The 20499-nt window shown below is 36.1% G+C and overlaps 4 protein-coding genes and 1 pseudogene across 4 annotated transcripts; 2 read left to right on the forward strand and 3 right to left on the reverse strand.

Annotated features, from left to right (window-relative positions):
* Positions 1–737: 737 nt before the first annotated feature.
* On the reverse strand, positions 738–2129 carry KCS21 (3-ketoacyl-CoA synthase 21). The gene has a single exon (XM_086438499.1). The coding sequence runs from the start codon at positions 2108–2110 to the stop codon at positions 764–766; it is 1347 nt and encodes a 448-aa protein (XP_086294625.1). The 5' UTR covers positions 2111–2129; the 3' UTR covers positions 738–763.
* A 744-nt stretch (positions 2130–2873) lies between these two features.
* Positions 2874–4257, forward strand: LOC147403048 (3-ketoacyl-CoA synthase 7-like). Its single transcript, XM_086438498.1, has one exon. It carries the CDS (start codon positions 2878–2880, stop codon positions 4255–4257), a length of 1380 nt encoding a protein of 459 aa, XP_086294624.1. The 5' UTR covers positions 2874–2877.
* A 1938-nt stretch (positions 4258–6195) lies between these two features.
* On the forward strand, positions 6196–7831 carry LOC147403049 (3-ketoacyl-CoA synthase 7 pseudogene; annotated as a pseudogene).
* Positions 7832–9173: 1342 nt separating this feature from the next.
* Positions 9174–9896, reverse strand: LOC147403050 (uncharacterized protein At5g01610-like). The gene has a single exon (XM_086438500.1). The coding sequence runs from the start codon at positions 9849–9851 to the stop codon at positions 9312–9314; it is 540 nt and encodes a 179-aa protein (XP_086294626.1). The 5' UTR covers positions 9852–9896; the 3' UTR covers positions 9174–9311.
* Positions 9897–17353: 7457 nt separating this feature from the next.
* Positions 17354–20404, reverse strand: SEC15B (exocyst complex component sec15B). The gene has a single exon (XM_086438501.1). It carries the CDS (start codon positions 20165–20167, stop codon positions 17762–17764), a length of 2406 nt encoding a protein of 801 aa, XP_086294627.1. The 5' UTR covers positions 20168–20404; the 3' UTR covers positions 17354–17761.
* Between the last annotated feature and the right edge of the window lie 95 nt (positions 20405–20499).

The raw sequence follows: 20499 nt of genomic DNA on the forward strand, positions 1-20499 counted from the left end.
CGGAGCCAGGATTTTGCTCATGTGGGGGCAACCAAGAGTAGAAAAGAAAAATTGTGGGGACAATTAAGAGTGAAAAAAATAGTTGTGAGGGCAATTAAGAGTGGAAAAAATACTTGTGAGGGTAATAATGGTAAATTTGTTTATCTGCTGCTCAAATCTGTCGCAATAGCACATTATTCCATGGAATTTGAAAACTCTTGTGGGGGCAAGTGCCCCCACTCTAAATCCGCCCCTGATTGGGTTCGGATTGGGTTTGCCCTTAGTTGGTTAGAAAAACTCTACTAGCTATGGACAAAGATTAAATTATAATTTTATGATACAAAGCTTTGATTAAGAAACATACATCTAATAATTAGGGCTGCACACCATACAAAAAACAGCTTGAGGAGCCCAATGTGTCTTAAACTCCTATGTCATAGGAACAGGACGCGGTTATGGATCCTGACTCATAATATTTATTTGAAGCATAATAACTGGTTGGGTCGGGCTAGGTATTAACCCAACTCCATCTTTGCAGACTCAATATCAAGGAACTCTTATTTTTTTGGCCGAGCTAGGTCGGTAGACTAAATTAACACCCTTTCTTCCAGATCACATGGTCGATAAATTTGCAGTTTTACCTCCCAAATGGGCTATAATGATAAAATTTATTGAGTTGAGGCATTGTTAACAAGGCATCTGATGAAAATTTGTTTAATATAAAGAAGTACGAATTATAGAACTTGAAATTAAACATACATTTTTCTCCATCATCATGGTTTAATCAATCAATAATTATGACATCAGGTACATTAACAGGATACAAGTGAATCCGATCCGTCCATGCATTCTTAATCTCAGGGCCCACATCATAAACACACTTCCAAACAGCACTATTACACTTAAACCCACTACCAAGTGCAATTTGCCAAACTCTATCACCTCTTTTCACTCTCCTCTTGGCTTCTATGTAACACAGCTCATACCAAATTGAAGAGGAAGAAGTATTACCAAACCTATATAGAGTCATTCTTGAAGCCTCAACATCCTCCTTACTTAATCCAAGATTCACTTCAATTGCTTCAATCACACCTCTCCCTCCTGTATGTATGCAAAAATGTTCAAAGACTCTCTTGAATTTTGGCACATAGATGCTTGTTTTTCTAGCTGAAATCCATATTTTTCGACGAATTACTGATAACCCATATCTCAATTGCTCGGAAAATGGCAAGACCAATGGTCCTAATGAAGAAATGTTGGCCTTCAGAGCGTCTCCCGCTACGTTTAATATGTTCTTCGATAACGAAATTCCAACTTTGCCTTCTGAATCCACATCTTGGAACACACAAGAGTATGATCCATTTTCTCGTGCTTTGTTTGTTCGAACGATGTGTTGTAACACATACTTTGCCCTCTTCTTATCTTGGTTTCGGCTAGACATTAAGATGGCTGCACCCCCCATACGAAATAGACAATTGGTTAGCAACATTGAACGATTCTTCCCGGTGTACCAATTCAAGCCTAGCATCTCGGTGCTCACCACAAGGGCTAACGCGTGTTGGTGCACCTGGAGTAAGTCCCTGGCAAGACTCACCGATACAAGTCCTGCACTGCAGCCCATGCCAGATAGATTAAAGCTCATAACATTGCTCCTTAACCCAAACTTGTTAACAACCATTGCACTAATAGAAGGTGTAGGGGAGAAAAGACTACTATTTGTGATCAATATGTCTATGGTCTTGGAATTTATGTTGTTCTTCTCAAACAAGTCCTTAACAATGGAGAAGATAACAGTTTCAACCTCTTCTTGAATGAACGAGAATGAATTTCGTATGGGTAGGTGAGTAAGGGATCGGGGGATGTATGTTTCATGGCCGAATCCTGATTTCTCGAGTATCTTAATTTGGAATTTTATACTCTCAGGGTCAAATTCTTCATCGAGAGTAATATGTTCTAAGAACATGGACATGGGTAGTCTATATGAATCGGGTGGTCGGTAACACACAAAGTCCAACAAATAGATGGGTCTCCTTCTCTTCGACACAAGATAAAATGCTACTAAACCCGAGACAACTGAGATTAAAGCATGGAGGTTGGTAGTAGGGAGGATAAGCTCTAAGAGACTAATCATGTTTAGAGGTAGGTTGGTCTTGAACAAGAGAAGGAGGAAGAAATATAACTTATATGCTCAAGTAAGATGTGCGAGTTTGTTTCCTTTGTTCAAGGTTTTTAAGCTTAAGAGGTATGAACATTTTACAAGTAAGCTAGTTGCTTTTCTTCCTGGTAAAAGGCATGAAGTTATGGTGCATGATGAGGGGAAAGCCAGGCCAATTGGGAAATCAAAGGAAATAGAGAGTCTGATTAGGTCATTAAACATCATTTTAGTGCCTGTCAATGAATAAAAATGTATGTCTAACTAAGACCCTTTTCTTAGTAGTTTGTACTTGTATGATTAGTGAACCAAGGGGGCATTTGGTTTGGATACTAGAATCTGATTCTTGCCTAATAATCCAATTCTAGAATCCGATGCTATGTTTGATTTGGATTAGAAAAATTGATTATCTTGTAATTAGAATCAGAAATTGATTAAACTAAAAAGGGTAATTTAGAAGAAGAGACTGTAAAAAGAATTTGAGTAACTAATCAAAGCATACAAAGAAGAAGTGGCAATCTTTCCGAAAAGGTCAATTTTTTTTTTCACCAAAACCTTAGGGGAGTGATCAAATTACCCAATTAGAAACTATGGGGATTAGTTTCTTCTGTTTTTGTGCTAATAATGTCATTTTTGTGGGTTGTTATATAATATTTTTTGTCCTAAAAATGAGGAGAGTCCCATCTCTCTACCCTCTTTATAAGAACTAAATATCACAAAACTGCTTCTACTTGAAGCTTTAGACAATGATAGTAATGTTGATCATGGAAGCCTCCCTAATACATATAGCTAATCTCACACAATTACCATTCTCCATCCTCTATTCCCCCCTATTAGTAGTTACAGCTCTAATAATATTATTTATTTATTTTTCTTCGAGACCCAATCAAGTTTACCTCATCGATTTTTCCTGTCACCAGCCCCCAAATCACCTTCGAGCCCCGACCTCTCATTACATTGAACACTTCGCATGGCTGAAAGTTTTCAATGAGGAGAGCCTTGGCTTTGTGAAGAAAATCGTGCAACGATCTTCCATAGGGAGTGAAGCATACATGCCCCCTGTGATGCACCAAATTCCACCTGATGGGTCCATCACAAATTCCCTAGAAGAGGTCGAAACCGTTTTATTCACCCTTGTTGAAGATATCCTAATCAAACACAATATAAACCCCAAGGCCATCGACATCCTCATATCAAATTGTAGCCTCTTTTGTCCAACACCTTCCATGACATCCATGATTATAAACAAATTCGGGTTTCGAAGTAATGTCATGAGTTTCAGCCTTGCTGGAATGGGATGTAGCGCCGGACTGTTATCGATAAGTTTGGCTAAAGACCTACTTAAAGTACATAAGAACTCATTAGCTTTAGTCCTAAGCATGGAAACCATAACCCCTAGTGGTTATTGGGGTAATGTGAAATCCATGCTTTTATCTAACGTCCTATTCCGTATGGGTGGAGCAGCTATTCTATTATCGAATAGGAGACAAGACAAGGGTATGTCGAAGTATGTACTTCAACACATAGTCCGTACAAACATGGCATCTGATGACGAATCATACAGGAGCGTCTTCCAAGAACCCGACAATGATGGGTTTGTCGGGGTGTCATTGTCCACGTCACTCTTACATGTGGCAGGCAACGCTTTAAGGATTAACATGACCAAGTTGGGGCCACTTGTATTGCCATATTCAGAGCAATTCCAATATGGGTTATGGTTAATACGTCGAAAATTTTGGCCTCCTGAAAGGCGGAAAGGTGTTTATGTGCCCGATTTCAAGAAGGGGATTGAACATTTTTGTATACATGCGGGAGGAAGGGCAGTGATTGACGCGGTGGAGGACAATCTTGGCTTGTCTGAGGAAGACGTGGAACCTTCAAAGATGACACTATATAGGTTTGGAAATACATCGTCTTCCTCGCTATGGTATGAGTTATGCTATTTAGAAGCCAAGGGGAAGGTGAGGAAAGGTGGGAGGGTTTGGCAGATCGGGTTTGGAAGTGGATTCAAATGCAACAGTGTGGTGTGGAAATGTGTGTCGAATCTTGATCCTACGGCTAAAAATGCATGGTCGGATCGAATTCATATGTACCCAGTACATGTACCCAAGGTGTTGGACCATTAATGGCGATTGATTAATATTAATTAATGACGATTATATGAAGACTTTGATTATATAATAATTCATTAAGATTAACTTGCTACCTATAAATATATCCATCCACACCATTCTCATAAAATTATAATAACATCATCAAATTCTCAATAAAGCTCAACATCTTAATCATAGCATCAAAGTGGTCATCCAATGACATTTGTTACTCGATGGTTGTAATTCTTCATTAAAGTCCCTGAAAGGTGATCATGTTCTCAGTGTTATATATGTAAGAAAACGAAGTAGCAAAGATTGCACATAAAAACACAAGGATTTACATGATTCGACAATGTGCCTACGTCCACAGATTAATTCAAGAACAATCTCTCTTTTTTTTTTTTGAATTTTACAGTCCTAGAGATCACTATTTATAAACTCAAGAGTAGAGAAAAATATACCTATCCCCCCCTCCCCCCCACACAAAAAAAAAAAAAAAAAATTAGAAACCCCTAAATATAGAAAATCCTTAAGAAAATATTGCTTAATTGTCTTTTTCATAACCTTAAAAATATAGGGTACCGCAAACAAAATACAAGACATTTATGTAACATATTTTATCAAACGTACATAGATCATAGATGCCCACATGAATTTGAAGGAATATATTACATATATAAAAGAATATATCCATGGGTAATTTAAATGAAAACATGGGTAAAAAAATATAGGGTGGTTTATACTTTATATCCTGTAATTAATATATTTTATTGGTAATATCATATTGGTATGTTGGTGTAGCTATATCCCCATAGAAAACTTGTTTTAGTATTTCTATGTGGGAATTTCAATTTTTCTGAGAGGAAGTGAGATTTAAAGATTATAACCTTAATGTTTACGGAAAGAGTAAAATGATCTCACCATCGCTCGTGAATGTAGGAAATTTTGTGGAACTATGTAATTTAGATACAAAACTTCTTACTATCGAAATATTGTAGTCAAAATGATTTTGACCCCTAATGGTTCGGTTCTAAGATTAACATTAGATGAATTCAAGACTAGAAGGACTCAAGACTAATAGATTTTGATTTGAATCAGTATCAGTTAATTGGGTACCCAATTACACAACTAAAATGTGATAAATCATCTTCTTCTTCTGGATACCATTCTATAAGTTCCCAAGCTTTGAGGTATGGCCAATTGGACATGACATGTGGTAAATGTAAGATAGTTTGATTTTCCTGGAAAAATGCATGAAATTATGGGTACATGAGAAGAGAAGAAAGAAGGTTATTTGGGAATTTAAAGCATCACTTTGGTGCTTGTTTCAGAGAAATACAAAACATGTACGCAACCAACGATCACCTTTTTCACAAGTAGTTATATTATTATTACTTGTAGATCATGAAAATATGATGTTCACTTAATTAAAATTATATAAAAGAAAGAAGAAGCATTTATGGAGGTTGTTAGGCTGCAAGGTCTAGATGTTGAGGACCAAATCATTTTGGGCCTGACCTGGGTTGTTACTCTTGTTGGACCTTATAAGCCTGAGCTTTGAAATTGACACCAGCCAGGCCCATTGAAATAAAATGTGATGCACTTACTTAGTTTGGATTTTCTACTTCAATCAGTTTTGTAATGTAACCCAATGCAACTCTTGCTTTTTGCCATGTGGCATACTCATTTTCAGCCGACTGATCGATGAATGTTTGGCCCAAGCTTTGATGAATATATGCACCAAAAATCTGCCTGAGTGACAATTCTAAATGTTTAATTGGAGAATTTTTTTTTTACTAATTAATGGGCTGAATCCCATTAATCAGCCAGCTCATGAAGTCCATAAATATTAAAAATCTCAAATTCAATGACTAGAAATCACTAATCAAACTGATTTTCCCAAGGGTAGTACATGGGCCTGATCAAGAATGTCATTTGTTTAATTCCTCTGATCGTATCTTCAAAGTTGGGTGACTTCCTGACTTACTCTGTTATACATTGAAAAACGATCCTAATAAATAATAATAATTGCTAGAAAAGGAGACATGGAGCTGGATAGCATTACTCAACATCTGGAGTAGGCAATCCATAGCACTGAAGTTCAAGTTCAATAGGAATCTTTTAAGCTAACATTTTGTTTGCATGAGAGAGAGAGAGGGAGCTTCTTTTATAAGAACTAATTAAATATCTACAAAACTACTACTCCTAATCCAAGCTATTGAGAAGCACAGTGATGTTGGTCATGGAAACCTCCCTATTGAGCCTACCTTATCAAAACCAAACCATAATCTTATTCCCCAATCTCCTTCTCTTGGTAGCCACAGCTCTAATCATCTTACTTCTCTATCTCTCAATCAGACCCAATCAAGTATACCTACTTGATTTCCAATGTTACAATCCTCCCAACAACTTACGTGTCCCGATCTCGATGATCACCGAACATTATGAACTATCTGATATATTCGACAAAAAGAGCCTCGACTTCCTATCGAAACTTCACCATCGATCCGGCATAGGGAACGAAGCATGTGCGCCCCTCACCATGCACCAACTCCCAACCGATACATCGTTGATCGCTTCATTAGAAGAGGTCAAAGATGTTTTATTCAACTTAGTCCAAGATCTCCTAAACAAAAACAATATAAACCCAAAGATCATTGACATCCTCGTTGTTAATTGTAGCGCCTTCTGTCCTACACCGTCCATCTCGTCCTTGATCATCAATAAATTCGGTTTTCGAAGCAATGTCATGAGCTTCAACCTCACTGGAATGGGTTGTAGTGCTGGATTACTTTCCATAAGTTTATGTAAAGACCTCCTTAAAGTCCATAACAACTCATTAGCTCTAGTTCTAAGCCTTGAACCCTTAAGCCACAATGCTTATTCAGGTAAAGTCAAGTCAATGCTTTTGACCAACACCCTATTCCGTACTGCTGGAGCTGCTATCCTTGTGTCCAATAGAGTACAAGACAAGAATATGGCAAAGTACGTCCTCCAACATCTCGTCCGTACAAACAATAGTAGTGAGGATCAATCGTATCGATGCATATTCCAAGAAGAAGACCACGATGGGATCGTTGGAGTTTCACTATCAAAGGAAATCTTGAAGGTTGCAGGGAGGGCTTTGAGGACTAACATAGTGAAATTGGGTCCACTTGTGTTGCCATATTCGGAACAACTCCGATGTGGTTGGTTGATGTTTTGTCGAAAATTTTTATTGCCATCAAGTTATCACAAGTGTGCTTACAAGCCAAATTTTAAAAAGGCGTTCGAGCACTTTTGCATACATACGGGAGGAAAGGCGGTGATCAACAAGGTGGAAAGTAATCTAAACTTGAGTAAGGAAGATGTCGAGCCATCGAAGATGACATTATATAGATTTGGTAATACATCATCTTCTTCCATATGGTACACACTTGTCTATCTCGAGGCGAAGGGGAGGGTAAAGAGAGGAGATAGGGTATGGCAAATTGGATTCGGTAGCGGATTCAAGTGCAACAGTGCAGTGTGGAAATGTATATCAGATCTAGATCCAAGGGTTAAAAATGCATGGTCAGATCGAATTCATCTGTATCCTGTAGAGGTGCCAGAGGTGTTGGACTCTTGATTTGTTTGGCTCACAGGTGGACAATTCACTTCAGCTTTTAGTTACATATAGGATCTTTGTGTGCAATATTTCAATAATAAACAAGTCTATTTTGATGAATTAATTCATCTTGCTTTGCAAAGCCATAATCCAGGCCCGTCCATGTTTTAATGGACTTGGGTCGGCCCAAAATTCGGGATGAACTGGATCTTGGCCCAAAAATGGGCCTAGTGGGCAGCTGGCCGAATTTGAAAGCTATTGATTCTTTATTTTCTCTAGCTGTACGTTATGACAGGTTGATTCCATTAAGAGCCAAAAACTCTACACAAAAGCTATTAATTCTTTATTTTCTATAGCTGTTATGGCAGAAAAATCTTTGATAAAGACAAGTGGAAAGATCTTCTACTTGTTTGGTCAACATTGGCATGCTTGGTGATAAAATAAAATAGCAATTATTGCCACAACAACTTTTACTAACGCCACACCAATTCCTCTGTAAATAACCAAAAGAATTGTGCAAAGTTGTTGTGGCAACAATAACTAGTAAGAAGAAGATAAAATATCTCCAATGGAGGATAGGAATCAAGAAACACATTTTTTTTTTGTTGATAAAGAAGCACATTCAGTGGAGGAAGAATGGCTAAGGGCGTAATTAATTAAAAAAAAAAAAAAAAGAATGATTATATTGATTATTACTTAATACCTGTTTACTATACATGAAAAATTAAATATCTTTAATGAAAAAGAAGAACTTTTTTTAAGGAAGAATGGCTGACGGCGTAATACTTTAAAAAAAAGAAGATTATATTGATTATTACTTAATACCTGTTTACTATACATGAAAAATTAAATATCTTTTATGAAAAAATGTAATAGTAATATTTTCTTTTGTTCCCTGGTGAAAATGAATCTTATTATATTTGGAAAAACTAATTAAACTTCAATAATTTAAACTTTAAAGTAATGCCTATACCCAATAGTTCCAACCCACTATCTTGAAACACAATTTAATCTAATCAAATAAGCTTAACCCAAATTCATTTGTCCAGAAGACACAACCTAATTAATAAAATCCCAGATCCACTAAGCTTGAAAACAAAGATAAATCACCCAAATAAGCAAAACCGATGTTCATGAATCTTAGGTTTACAGAGCAAAAACACAAAATATAGAAAACACAAAATTTTCACCTAATTAATCCATACAAACCCATGTTCATCAATCCATAAAGCATAACTTAATTGAACTAAACAAGCAAAACGCAAGTTCATTAATCAAGAAGAAATAAAACTTAATTCACCTAAAAAAGCAAAATCCAAAAATCACATCTTAATTCATCTAAATAAGCAAAACTCATGTTCAATAACCCAGAAAAAACATCTTTATTCAACTACATAACCAGACCCCATAACTTAATTTAACTAATTAATCATAACCCCTGCTCATTAATCCATAACAACAGAGCATCCATTAATAAAAACACTAACAACACCCAATCTCTCTAAGAAGATAAAACAAAGGGGTTGCTCCTAATACTCCTCATCACTTGCCCACCATTAACACAATCAAAACCACACCCACATTGAGGAGACTCATAAAAGTTATCTATAGGAAAATCAGCAGAAGCGATTCCAACTGAAAATTCAAGCTCATCATCGCTTCTAATAACCTCAGCAATGTTGACCCAAAACAAAAGAACCTTAACACTTACACCTTTCAGCTTCGTTAACTTGTCTTTAGATATAATCCCCGAAATGGTAGATTTGTACTTCAATTGGTAACCCGAAATAGTAAAACTGCAAGACTCAGCAAGGTATGCCGAGAACTTTCCCGTGCTCGGATCCAAATCATACCCAGTCACCCCTGAAGGTAGGAGACCCACCGGAAAGTCATAGGCTTGGAGGATGTCATACGCCGTTAACTTCTGGTCATTGCCATCGTCAGCCGTAGATTGGGTGATTAATGGCGTTAAACAGATAAGGGTGAGACATAACAGCGCCGTTAGTGACATGGGTCTTTGTTTCAACAACAAGAAACCCATCTCTCTCTCTCTCTCTCTTCTTTATGAATTTGTCTTCTCTTATATAAAAAAAAAAAAAAGATCATAGATGAATGTGGGGGGAATTGGAGGTGAAAATGAAAGCCTCAGACGTAAGTGCTGATCTAAGGATCTTAAGGAACGTATCTATATGAAATCTGGACCGATTATTAAGACAAGTGTTTTTCTTATGGTTGAGGATGCTCACCTAACCTTGTCGTGGTTTAACCTTTAAGCCTTCAAGATTTGAAAAAGTTCAATTAAATAAGAGAACGTGCTTTGGCTCTCCAATTTTTTACATATTTTATTATCTCTTTCACAGTGAGAAAATTAAATAAATCAACATTAAAAATTAGACAAGAGTATATCCACAATTAACTCATAATATGATACTTTATTCACTGAATTCAACTCAAAATTAGTATTTGATTCTTATTAAATATGATTTCTCATTTAAACTCATGAGTTTTAAATTTTAATATTTATTTAAGTTTATGATAAATAATATCAATATGTGATATAATAAGTACAAGTTGGAGTGTCAATGGAAATTCTCTAATATATAGTTGGTTTATTGTTTACATGTGAGTGACGATAGCTACCGCGGGTGAGTGAGTGAGTGAGTAAGGTGCTTTTTGTTAAACTGAAAAAAATAAGTGCTGAATAGCATTAAGCGCTGAATTAAGTGTTGAAAAAGTTGTTTGTTTAGATGCTGAATCATGTTTGTTACACATTGTTGAAACTGGTAAATTGTATTTGTTACCTTTACAATCATATTATACATTGTTTACATGTTTCAAATACTTATTTATTATCAAACACAATAAAATATATTATTTCTTATAAAATTAAAATATAATTTATTTTTAAATAATAAATAATACTCAAATATTCAATTTATAAATAATAATTTCTATTTCCCACAAATTTCAAATTAAAAATAATAATGTCATACAAATCACCAAAATTTGAAATCAACTTTAAAAAAACTTAATTTTGGACGAATAATTTTCGATGGAAATGAAGGATATGTAATTATAAAAGCACCTTATGAATTAATAAGGGTAACCCACACTATAGCCATTTTTTGTTTTGTTTTATATGGGTTAAAAATTTTGGAATGAGCAAATTTTTAGTGAGGATGGTCTATATGGTCTAGAAATCATCCGCACAAAAAATCAGTCTATTTTGAAACTTCTAACTCGTCAAAAATAGTTTTCAAAAAAAAAAAAAAAAGACAATTTACGGTTCTTGAACTTATTTTGATAGGGTTAGAAGTTTTAAGATGTGCTGATTTTTTGTGAGGATGATCTCCTCATTGTAGAGATCACCCTCACCAAAAATCAACTCATTCTAAAACTTTTAACCCATATAAGACAAAATAATTTAGCTATGGTGTGGGTTTATTAATTTGTCGGGTTTTTATATACTTATCCATGGGATATAAGAGGTAATATCCTTTTAAGAATAAGGGCATACTTGTCCATACTTAAAAAAACAAATGGCATACTTGTCCGTGTTGAAAAAAGCGAAGTGCTTACCGTTTCAGCACTTTTTTTCAGCATCAAAATAGTGCTGAATTTTTTTCACTTATTTTCAACAATAAGCGTTGAAAATATAGAGTAAACAAATGTGCTATTTTGACAAAAGTGCTGAATTTAATTTTTTTCAGTAATAAACACTGAAAAATAGCGCAAACAAATACCGTCTAAGTGTTATTAGGACATGTAGTGACTGTCGTATGACGTTTGACGAGATTAACATTCTAAATGTGATAGAGTACATCCAGTGGCCTGCTTATAAAGTCCATGATCAAAATTCTTTGGAATCCAAAGGCTATAAATTACCAATCAAATTAAGTTTGACAAAACATCCGATTGTGAGTGGGCCCGAGGAATTCTCTATAACGTGAGTTGAGTTATCCGCTACTCTGCCTAGCTATGAAACTAACACGGGCAACTATTCCAAAGTATATACCGAATATCCAGTCCTATTGAATCAATTGAAAGATTAATTTAAACACGTGGCATACATACGAAACAAGAGCGATTTAGTAAAATATAAGTTTGTTAATTTCTATGGAGTGAAAGTGACTATGTTTGAATATGAGACACGTGAGGTGCACCCACCAATGGAAATGCAAAATCACAATAGAATCCTCCTGAGGACATCAGTATCAAGTTGTTGGATTAATGGTTTGGTAGATCCAACGTTTGAGAAATAAAGACGACTACCTACCAGATTTACGGATCGATTCAAAGGAGTTTGTGGAAAAGAGAACACGTGGGCTACTGGATGACAACGCAGATGAGACAGCGTTTAATTTATATTTTTAATTCATCGTAGGTAGAAGACTGTTTGGGTGGGCGTGCGTGCATAGGCACGCTAATCTGGTGCCTAGAAAAGCGTGGACCGTGGCCAAAAGATTGTAGGAAAGGAAAGCACAAAAAAGTGGTTGTTACGCAGCAGACCCCCTACAATATAGAAAATGACGATCGTTAACCCAAAGTTATCGGTATGGTTTACAATAATGGGTTACACTTGAACCGAAACCAAGTGATTGAAAATCAAATTTGATGGATTTGGGTCCTTGAATAAATTTGTACAGGATAAAAGTTGTAATAAATTTAGACCAAACACATGTACAAATCCTGATTAAGGACCAGACAAGTGTAACTCCGTGTAAGTGGTACCAAATCAGCCAAAAAATTTGGTCCTACTCGACATTAGGACAAAGTATGATCAGACTCCTGCTCTAATCTCAGAGTAGGGTAAATTTTGTAGGTATATGGGGATCATATATTTTGACCTCTGAAATATAAAGAGATATCTCAAAAATCCAACAATGTGAAGAGGAATAATTCTAATTCGATTGAAATTCTTTTGATCATGGGATTCTCCATGATTGGATCTCGGATTTCGGATTGAAAGGATTCGAAGAGAAAATTCATATTTTAAGGGAAACCCTATAAGATGGAGGGGAATCGAGAGCAAAGAGATCATTTTCTCCTTTTGGAATGTCAAGAGACAAAATAATCTTTTTTTCTACAAATCTAATTTGATTGTTAGAGAATTTTTGACAAGTACTACACCGATACCGTCAAACTATAGGAGTAGCAAAGAGCAATTTATTGGAGTTGCATTGTAGAGTTGATGGAAGTAACCCAAATCTAGCCCTATAGATCCTATCCAAAAAATGGGTCAAAATTGTGGAGATGATTTAGTCTCCCTTAGCATGACTTGTGAATCTTGGTTGGATACGGATCTAAACAAATCTGGATCCTTCCTCTGATTCCCAAAAGACTACCCACAAGATTTTTTCAAATGATTTGTCGAAGATGATTTTCGAGATCCCTTCCAATATCTGGAGGATAATTCCTAAAACAAACAATCATCCTGGGTACTGATTTATGCCCATACAAGCAAAATAGTAAAACTAAATATTTGTTGCTTGAACATAATTATGTATGACCTAAAACAAGCACCTCGTGAATGATTTCATCGATTTAATTTTTTTCTTCTTCGATTTTTGTTTTCTGCCAACACTTCTATGTTCACTTTTCATGGCTTTCTTGATACTATGGTCATATTTTTGTATGTGAACGACATTATCCACACAGATAATTCGACCACTCTGTTACACTTTCTCATTTGCCTCAGCCTATCAATTTGAAATCAAACATCTCATCATGAATTTCAGTAATTCTTTTTTTTTTTTCACCCACACTTATCATTAAGTCCCATGGTTATGTTTTCAGAAATCTGTCTTTAGATAATATTTTTTGGGAAAATTACCTACAGGACCCTGGTGGTGAAGGGAATTTTTTCTTAATAAATAGTCCATAAATTTTGGATGATTTCTTAATAATTCATTTGGTGACCTTTTCTCTTTTTAAACAGTCCTAGACCCATCTCCTACATTTCTAACCATTGAATTCCCTAACTGTTCAAACTTACCATTTTCATAAAAAAATGGGATTCTTAACATCTCAATCAAGTTTTGGAGACTCAATTCTATCGGAAAAAATTTAAGAAGAACTAAAAAATTCATTTTGAGGATTTCCTTTTTCAAACATCTTGAAGATGTATGTGAAAAATTAAGATTTTTTCACTTTTTTTTCTTAATTTTTGGGTTGAAATTATCTAAACAAATCGTTATCTCAAATTTTTAGTCAATCTTTCCATATATTTTAATTGAAAAAACTCAAAAATTAAAAATGAATAGATTTTACCAACGTTGAGTTCGACAGCAAATAAAAAATGTCAACAATTAATAGTGGTGAGTTTGACAGTAAAAATTGTGAACTTGACACTAAAAAAAGGCATCGAGTTCGACGGTAATAAAAAGTGGTGAACTCAACAGTAAATAAAAAAGTGGTGAGTTTACTAGTAATGAGAGACCATTAAGAAAGAAAAAGTATATTAAATGTCCTATTAAGCTACCGTGCAAAACTTGGGGACTATTTAGAAAGAAACCCTTCCGCAAGGGCCCTTTTAAATAATTTTCCCTATTTTCTTCTTCTTTAAAGGTGTGATCGTGGGGGTTAGGCAGCAGGAACTCCCAAAGTTGCAATAGATGCAAAAGATTACAATCTGCAATAAGACCTACCTTCTGCATCCTCTCTTACAATGGATTCTCATAAAATGGTTTTTGCATTCAAAATACAGCGAAACAAGATCACTTGGAGCATCATCAGGACTAAATTCAACAAAAGGCTACCAAGAAATCTGCAGTTCTATTATGCTCCGTTTGGAAAAGCTGTATGTAAAGTTGCTGATGCTGAATTAAGTTGCTGATGCTGAGAGAAAGTTGTTGTTGCTGTTGCTGAAGCAACTTGCTGAATTAAGTATATTGTTTGGTAACATGCTGTCTAATTGTACTGTTAAGATGTTAAACTGTTTGGTAACCTGATGTCTAAAAATTGTTGGATGAAATTAAAAATAATATTAAAAAAATATATTATTTTTCTGATATAAGTAATAATATGTTAATCATAAATATAAACATAGGATTTAATATTAAAAAATAAAAATAAAAATTCAATTTCATTTTTTCTGTACTAACATATTTAATGTCTATCAAATAAATAATAAATAATTAAATACAATTTTACATCATGTTAGATCTTTCTCAATCCGATCTGATAAACATCCGAACCGTCGTGTTAGATCTTTCTCAATCCAACGGTTGTAATGTTAAGGAAAAAAATATGTCACACCCACATTTACTAAATGCACACCAATTCACATTATCACTATTAAATTCCATCACCATCCCCAAATCTATAAGAAAATGACAGAACCATCAAATTGGATAAGAAAATAACAAATAGTGAAATACGTTTTGACTTGTTGATTATTTGGATGAGCTTCAATCATTTTTTATTTCTCATTATAATTGGACTCTACTCAATAACGTTTTTTAAAATTTTAAAAGATAATATTTATTTAATCCCTTTAAAAATATTTCAATGTATCTTATTTTATATTTTGTTATTTAAAAAAAATAGAAAAAAAATGTAGGAAATGAGTATCTCAAATTGCTGCTTCATCTCTATTTGTTGTCAAGCCAGTGAACAATCTCTAAAAAAGTAAAAGGATTTTTAAGTAAAATAAAAGGAAACTTACCTTTTAAAACCATGAACTCAAATTATCAAAATTAACATTTCAAAATGTTGATCTCGATGTTTCATGTTGATACGTTGGGATTGATGATTGTTCAATGTCAATGATTAAAAAAAAGTTGATGTAGTGTTAACAAAAGTTGGTGTGGCAATATAACTTTATTTGTTAAGTCTGTTTCTAACCCAATTTTTTTGTGGCTGTGGGAGAACATTGTTGTCTTTAGGGTCTCAAGTTCGATTGATTCAGAGAGGTGTTTGGGTGAGTTCTGTGGGTGCTGTCAAGAGCCCAAACGCAAGTTGAATGCGATGAAGGTGGGTTCCATGGGTGAGTTGTGAGTGAGAAAGAGTTGGCCATTAATGGATGGCTGAGGTGCTGCTGTGTAACTAAGTGATTATTTGGTGTTGAGAGAGTTGGCCATTAATGGATGGCTGTGATGAAGGTTTGTGAGTGATGGGTGAGAAGACAAGGATGTTTGTGCGTTAATGGTGAACATGAATGAATGAAGGAGATGAAGGTGTTGGGACGAAGAGAATGAGGGTGAGTTTGGGTTCGATTGAACTATTGGAGAAGATGACAATAGTGTTGAGACCGAAGGTTTGTAGGTGAGTGAGCACTGAAATCGATTGATGAATGGATGTAAATTTCTGTCTTACTCTTCTTTCTCTTTTTTTTTTTTCCTCTTTTACTTCTAGAATCTCTGAAATTTTTCGATTGAGCTCTTGGAGAAGATGACAATGGATTGTTTAAAACACGAAAATTGAAAGAAAAAAAAAATTACTTACCTGTGTGAGTTGCAGAGATGAATTCCTGATTGTTAGATTAGAGAGAGAGAGAGAGATGACGCCAAGTAAGTTGTTCACTCTGTTTTTGCGGAACCGGTTGATTTTGCGGAGCCTCCGTGAAGTGATGGTAGTCGATAGAATCGGCTGGTTTTGACGAAAGAGTCGGCAATTAAAAAGAGGTCCAATCCATTCCAAACACTGAGGTTTCAAAAAACCGAGCGTGTTCGGATGAATTTAGCCGTCCCACGGCTCTTCCAAACACAGTATTAGTCTCCCAAAACACAAAATTGAAGCTACAATTTCGGAAGGTGGAAGCTATATTATTGATATCCCTAACAATTCTTCTAACATAAAAAGGAAGCTCTACCTTCTAGGAAACTAATGGCCACTTGTGAATCTGATGCCACTCTAAGGTTATCATAGCCAATTGATTTAGCCTTCTGCATACCAATCTTGATTCCTCGAAGTTCATGGATGACAACTTACCTGCCTCTAATCCCATTAGCAGTAGCAGCTGCCATCATAACCTGCCTGCCCCATCTTTCCTCTAATTATAGCATCCTGTCCCCAAATCCGATCCCTCAAGGATTTATCCGTATTCAATTGCAACCAGCCCCCCCAAGGAATATTCCTTTGAGATAATAGTCTGGCTTATGAATTCGTAAATTGGAAAGCATGGATCCCAATTGAGCCTTGTTAACTTTGTGCCCAGCAACCAAAAGTTTTTAATATGGGAAGACAAATACAGGTTACCGAGGGATTCAGTTTCCTTTTTTTGAAAAACAAAGAGGAAAAAAACATGATGAATCAGTCGCCTAAGTTCTTTCTCATACATATATCAATCAAACAAATCTATTCATCGGTGTGTGAAAGGCACATGAACATGGCGAAAAAAATGTTGTGACAAAGATTTTGATAACATAGATTCTAAATACTTCTAATCTAGAGAAAAAGAGAGTACTCAATGTCTGAATGATAACTCTTTCACATATACTAACCATTATGATCATAATTTGCCATCCTAAGACAAATGAGTTTGTCCCTCTGTCTATATGCTACCTAAAAGAAAACAACAATGGAGTTCATCAAAACAAAACCTTAAAAGTAATAATGTCATGAAATAGAAGGGAATTAAACAAAACTAGAGTTACAATGCTTTCCGTGAAGAAAAAAAAAGAAGAAAAAAGAATCAACTAAAAGTTCCTGTTTACAATCATCGGCTATTTTATTACATCCACCCAAAGAAAGAGAAAACAGTTGGAAATAACAGAATGCCCATGAACATAACTTCAAAAGAATTCAATGAACCAAACTACCAGAAAAATATGGGCATGGTGCCCACAATGAGATTCGCATAGCCCGAGATACAACTGATGCTAACAATTGCAACGGCTTATGAAGAAGAAAGCAAACTTAGCAATTGCCCATGATGAGATCATGCAAACCACAATAAACAGCGACATAGTGAAATAAAACAAATAATATTATGTACAGCTCCATACCATTTCAGCTCACATCCTTGAGTCTCTTTATCAAAGTATCCAATGACTTCTTCTTGGGATTCTGCTTGATCCCCCTCCCTGAAAAGCTTCCAAACAGCCGATCTGAAGGATCCCTTAATTTCTCCGAAATCGTTACAACTTTCCTATAGTCCAAAGTATTATAACTCCTCTCCCTGATTACTGGATTCAGAAAAGTGTCTGGATGATTGCTTAGAAGCAAATTAATTAATTGTCTAGACTCAGCTAACGCCGACTTCAGCTGATTTGCATTCGTATCTGAGAAAAGATGATCTTGATTATCAGCGAATGATTCCAACAATCGAATATCCACATCTATTCCCATAACAGCATTTATATTAAACCTCTTAACCGAATCTCCAAGTAAAACCCCAACAATATTCTCCGATATGTGAGAAAGAACGTCATGTAAAACCCTTTTAAGAACTTGAACCGGCAGTATCTGCTGAGCCGTAGAAACCAAAGTCTCGAGGTATATAATCAGCTCGTTCACATATTCGTTCCCATTCTGTAAAGGCTCGTCAGCCATCCAATTCACATTCTCCATCAATAACATGAACCCATCAGCCTTGGTTTTTAACATCCCAGAAAGCGTCTCTTCCGCAGCATCACGGGCATTTTTCAATGGGTATTGCCTTCTACCCCTCTCTGCTATCCTCAACGGAATGCCCGAAAGCTGTGCAGCATGACGGAAGAAGAAATCGCAAGCTCGCTCCAAAACTACCATATTGGCTGCTACTTGCATTGCATGGGGAACCCCATGGATAGACGAAATAATAAGCTTCCGTAACGCCCCGTCCAAGACCTCATTAAGAAGCTTATCCAAATACTTCTTGACAACATCATAGAAATCCAATTGCCCACCATAAGACATGAAGCTAACGGAGTCTTCGATAAAGGATCGAACAATTCGACAGCAATCGGGTACTGTAGAAGAAAATGGGGCAACGTAGGGGAAGGCGGGGATTATATCAGAAGTCTGTATCTGAAATGACAACACATTCATATGATACTCATATTCTTTCTTCATCAACATCTGCTCGAATTTGTCGGCCGCAAGCGCTTCTCCAATCAGTTTTCGACAATCGGACAATAAGAGTTCGTGGTATTTGTCTCTGTGTTTACTTAGAACATCTAGTAATGAATCGATTGGGTATCCGTAACGACGCAAAGTGACACCCAGCAAACTAACATAATCTTTTATAAGCAAAAGATGATTCGCAGTTTGCATCCTAGAGAACTGATCCTCTAAAACAGAACACATTTTACTAACAGCAGTTTCCCATAGATTCTCAACTTCAAGTTTCGAAATCAAACCACCACCGGTCCTTAATATCCGATCTTCTACGATGAAAAATCCGGCAATTTGTGCGAAAAAAGTTTGATGCGATTCAAGAAAAGGAGTCATCGAGGATACCTGAAAGTCTGATGTCAATTGAAGCTTTCGATTCTCGAAATAATACTGCTTGAACCGATCTTCAAGCCCTAATGTTTGGTGAATGTGATAAGCCCTATACAGTGGAGTTAAATCAAACCCTAACAGACCATTTCCGCCACTACTGTACTTCTCCTTACCTTCATCTCTTCCATCATCCTCATCTTCTTCAACTAGGGCATAAACACAGTCTCTTAAACTCAATCTACTTTGCTCCTCCGCTTGTCGTTGCTTGATCCGAAGCTCTTCTTCTCTCTGCCTCGCAGACGAAGACTGTCCGATCGCTAATTGCCCTAAATTCCGACTCACAATTCGAATCTCAACAAGCCAATCTCCAAATTCCTTACTAATCTTTCGTTCGATATGAGATCTAATCGCAGGGATCTGCTTCTCCAACATTCTTCTAAGCGTCGAAGATGGCGTTTTTTCCAGAAAATCTCTCTCGATCGCATCAACACACTTCAAAGCCATATAGAAATTATTACCAGAAAGATGAAAATTCGCTCTAGAACAAAGCTCCATTAATCTAACACAGATCTGAACAGATTCGAGAGCGAGACCAACGTTTCGACTCTCGTTTTGAGCTTCGACGAACGAGTCAAGAGTGGTGAGAAGCGGCCCACCGACAGACTGTAGAACCGAGTTTGAATTCGAGAGAGACGATTTGAGGGAATCGACGTCTGAGAGAAGAGATCTGAGATCATCAACGGCCATGATGAAATCTTGATAGTGAGCCTTACAGACTTCTTCGATCTCTGATTCTTTCGATCTGGAGAAGTGGCGAAGATGATGGAGTAGGGTTTCTGGTTTTCCAGAAGCGAAAGTTTTCCGTACGAATGGTCCTAAGTCTTCATCGTTGCAGATCGCGGAAGAGAGGAGGACTTGATCGAACTTGTCAGAGGACTCACTGTCGTTATTAACGGGAGTGACTTTCCGTCTCATCTTCGAAGACTGCATCTTCGGTGGTTGTTGTAAAACCGTTAGGGTAGAGTTCAGGATTTAACGGAACCGTTAGAGACGGAGGAGATTTAGCAGAGAGTGGAGAGGTCGAAAGGGAGATGAAGGCGGCGATTTGTTTGTTTGGTTTTCCGGGTCGACTTGATTTTAATTGACTACAATACCACTGGAAATTAATCTATTTCCTTAATCTAAGAGGTTGGTTTCTTAGGTCGTGGTGAGGGTAGTTTAGTAATATGGATAGATGAGTTTTTTATTTTGAAGTTTTGGTCACAAATTGCCTTAGATTTTTCAAAGACTAGTTTTCTGGATCTATGGTGTATGTTTCTTTT

This window comes from Akebia trifoliata, chromosome 4, assembly GCF_017979445.1.
Source record: "Akebia trifoliata isolate Shusen 1 chromosome 4, ASM1797944v1, whole genome shotgun sequence".
In the NCBI taxonomy this organism is placed as follows: domain Eukaryota; kingdom Viridiplantae; phylum Streptophyta; class Magnoliopsida; order Ranunculales; family Lardizabalaceae; genus Akebia; species Akebia trifoliata.

Excerpts from the sequence above, each read along its gene's own strand:
- KCS21 (XM_086438499.1), bottom strand. The coding sequence starts at position 2,110 with ATGATTAGTCTCTTAGAGCTTATCCTCCCTACTACCAACCTCCATGCT.
- LOC147403048 (XM_086438498.1), top strand. The coding sequence starts at position 2,878 with ATGATAGTAATGTTGATCATGGAAGCCTCCCTAATACATATAGCTAAT.
- LOC147403050 (XM_086438500.1), bottom strand. The coding sequence starts at position 9,851 with ATGGGTTTCTTGTTGTTGAAACAAAGACCCATGTCACTAACGGCGCTG.
- SEC15B (XM_086438501.1), bottom strand. The coding sequence starts at position 20,167 with ATGCAGTCTTCGAAGATGAGACGGAAAGTCACTCCCGTTAATAACGAC.